Source organism: Meleagris gallopavo (assembly GCF_000146605.3).
Source record: "Meleagris gallopavo isolate NT-WF06-2002-E0010 breed Aviagen turkey brand Nicholas breeding stock chromosome 3 unlocalized genomic scaffold, Turkey_5.1 Chr3_random_7180001839346, whole genome shotgun sequence".
Taxonomy (NCBI): Eukaryota; Metazoa; Chordata; class Aves; order Galliformes; family Phasianidae; genus Meleagris; species Meleagris gallopavo.
In genome coordinates, this window is record NW_011094348.1 from 1 (window position 1) to 537 (window position 537).

General features: G+C 66.1%; 1 protein-coding gene across 1 annotated transcript; it reads right to left on the bottom strand.

Moving 5' to 3' along the window:
* Positions 1 to 7: 7 nt before the first annotated feature.
* On the bottom strand, positions 8 to 530 carry LOC109364152 (feather keratin 1-like). Its single transcript, XM_019610761.1, has one exon. It carries the CDS (start codon positions 411 to 413, stop codon positions 111 to 113), a length of 303 nt encoding a protein of 100 aa, XP_019466306.1. The 5' UTR covers positions 414 to 530; the 3' UTR covers positions 8 to 110.
* Positions 531 to 537: the final 7 nt, after the last annotated feature.

Here is a 537-nt window from a genome sequence, read left to right on the forward strand (position 1 = left end):
AGCCATGGCTGGTGAGCCCTTGGGCCATAGGTGACACAGAGACGTGAGGTCAGTGCGTGAGGCGCCTTGCAGGGTGCAGGTGGTTGGTGTGAGGGTGTGGGCGCAGGCCCTTAGCAGGGGTAGCGGGCTCTGCCGCCGTTGAAGCAGCCCAGGCCTCCGAAGCCGAAGCCGCCGGAGGAGATGGCCACTCCCTGGGCGCTGAGGGCGCTGCCCACGGCAGCTGATGAGGAGGATCCGACGGCGGTGTTCTGGGGGAAGGAGCTGAGGATGGGTCCCGGCAGGGTGACCACCACGGTGGAGGGCTGGATGACGACCTGGGAGTCCTGGCACTGCCTGACACAGGGCTCGTTGCAGCTGTTAGCCAGTGGGGTGGGTCCCCCACTGCAGGGGCGGCAGAGGTCGTAGCAGGACATGGCTGTGGGGTGGAGGGTACCTGAAAGAGAGGGTGTTGGGTGATCAGAGGGTGCTGAGTGGGGAGAGAAGCAGTGGTGTGGGTTTCCCAGGGAGCGGGTTGGGCGTGATGTGGAGCTGTGGGCA

Coding starts and splice junctions, on each gene's coding strand:
- LOC109364152 (XM_019610761.1), bottom strand. CDS start 413: ATGTCCTGCTACGACCTCTGCCGCCCCTGCAGTGGGGGACCCACCCCA.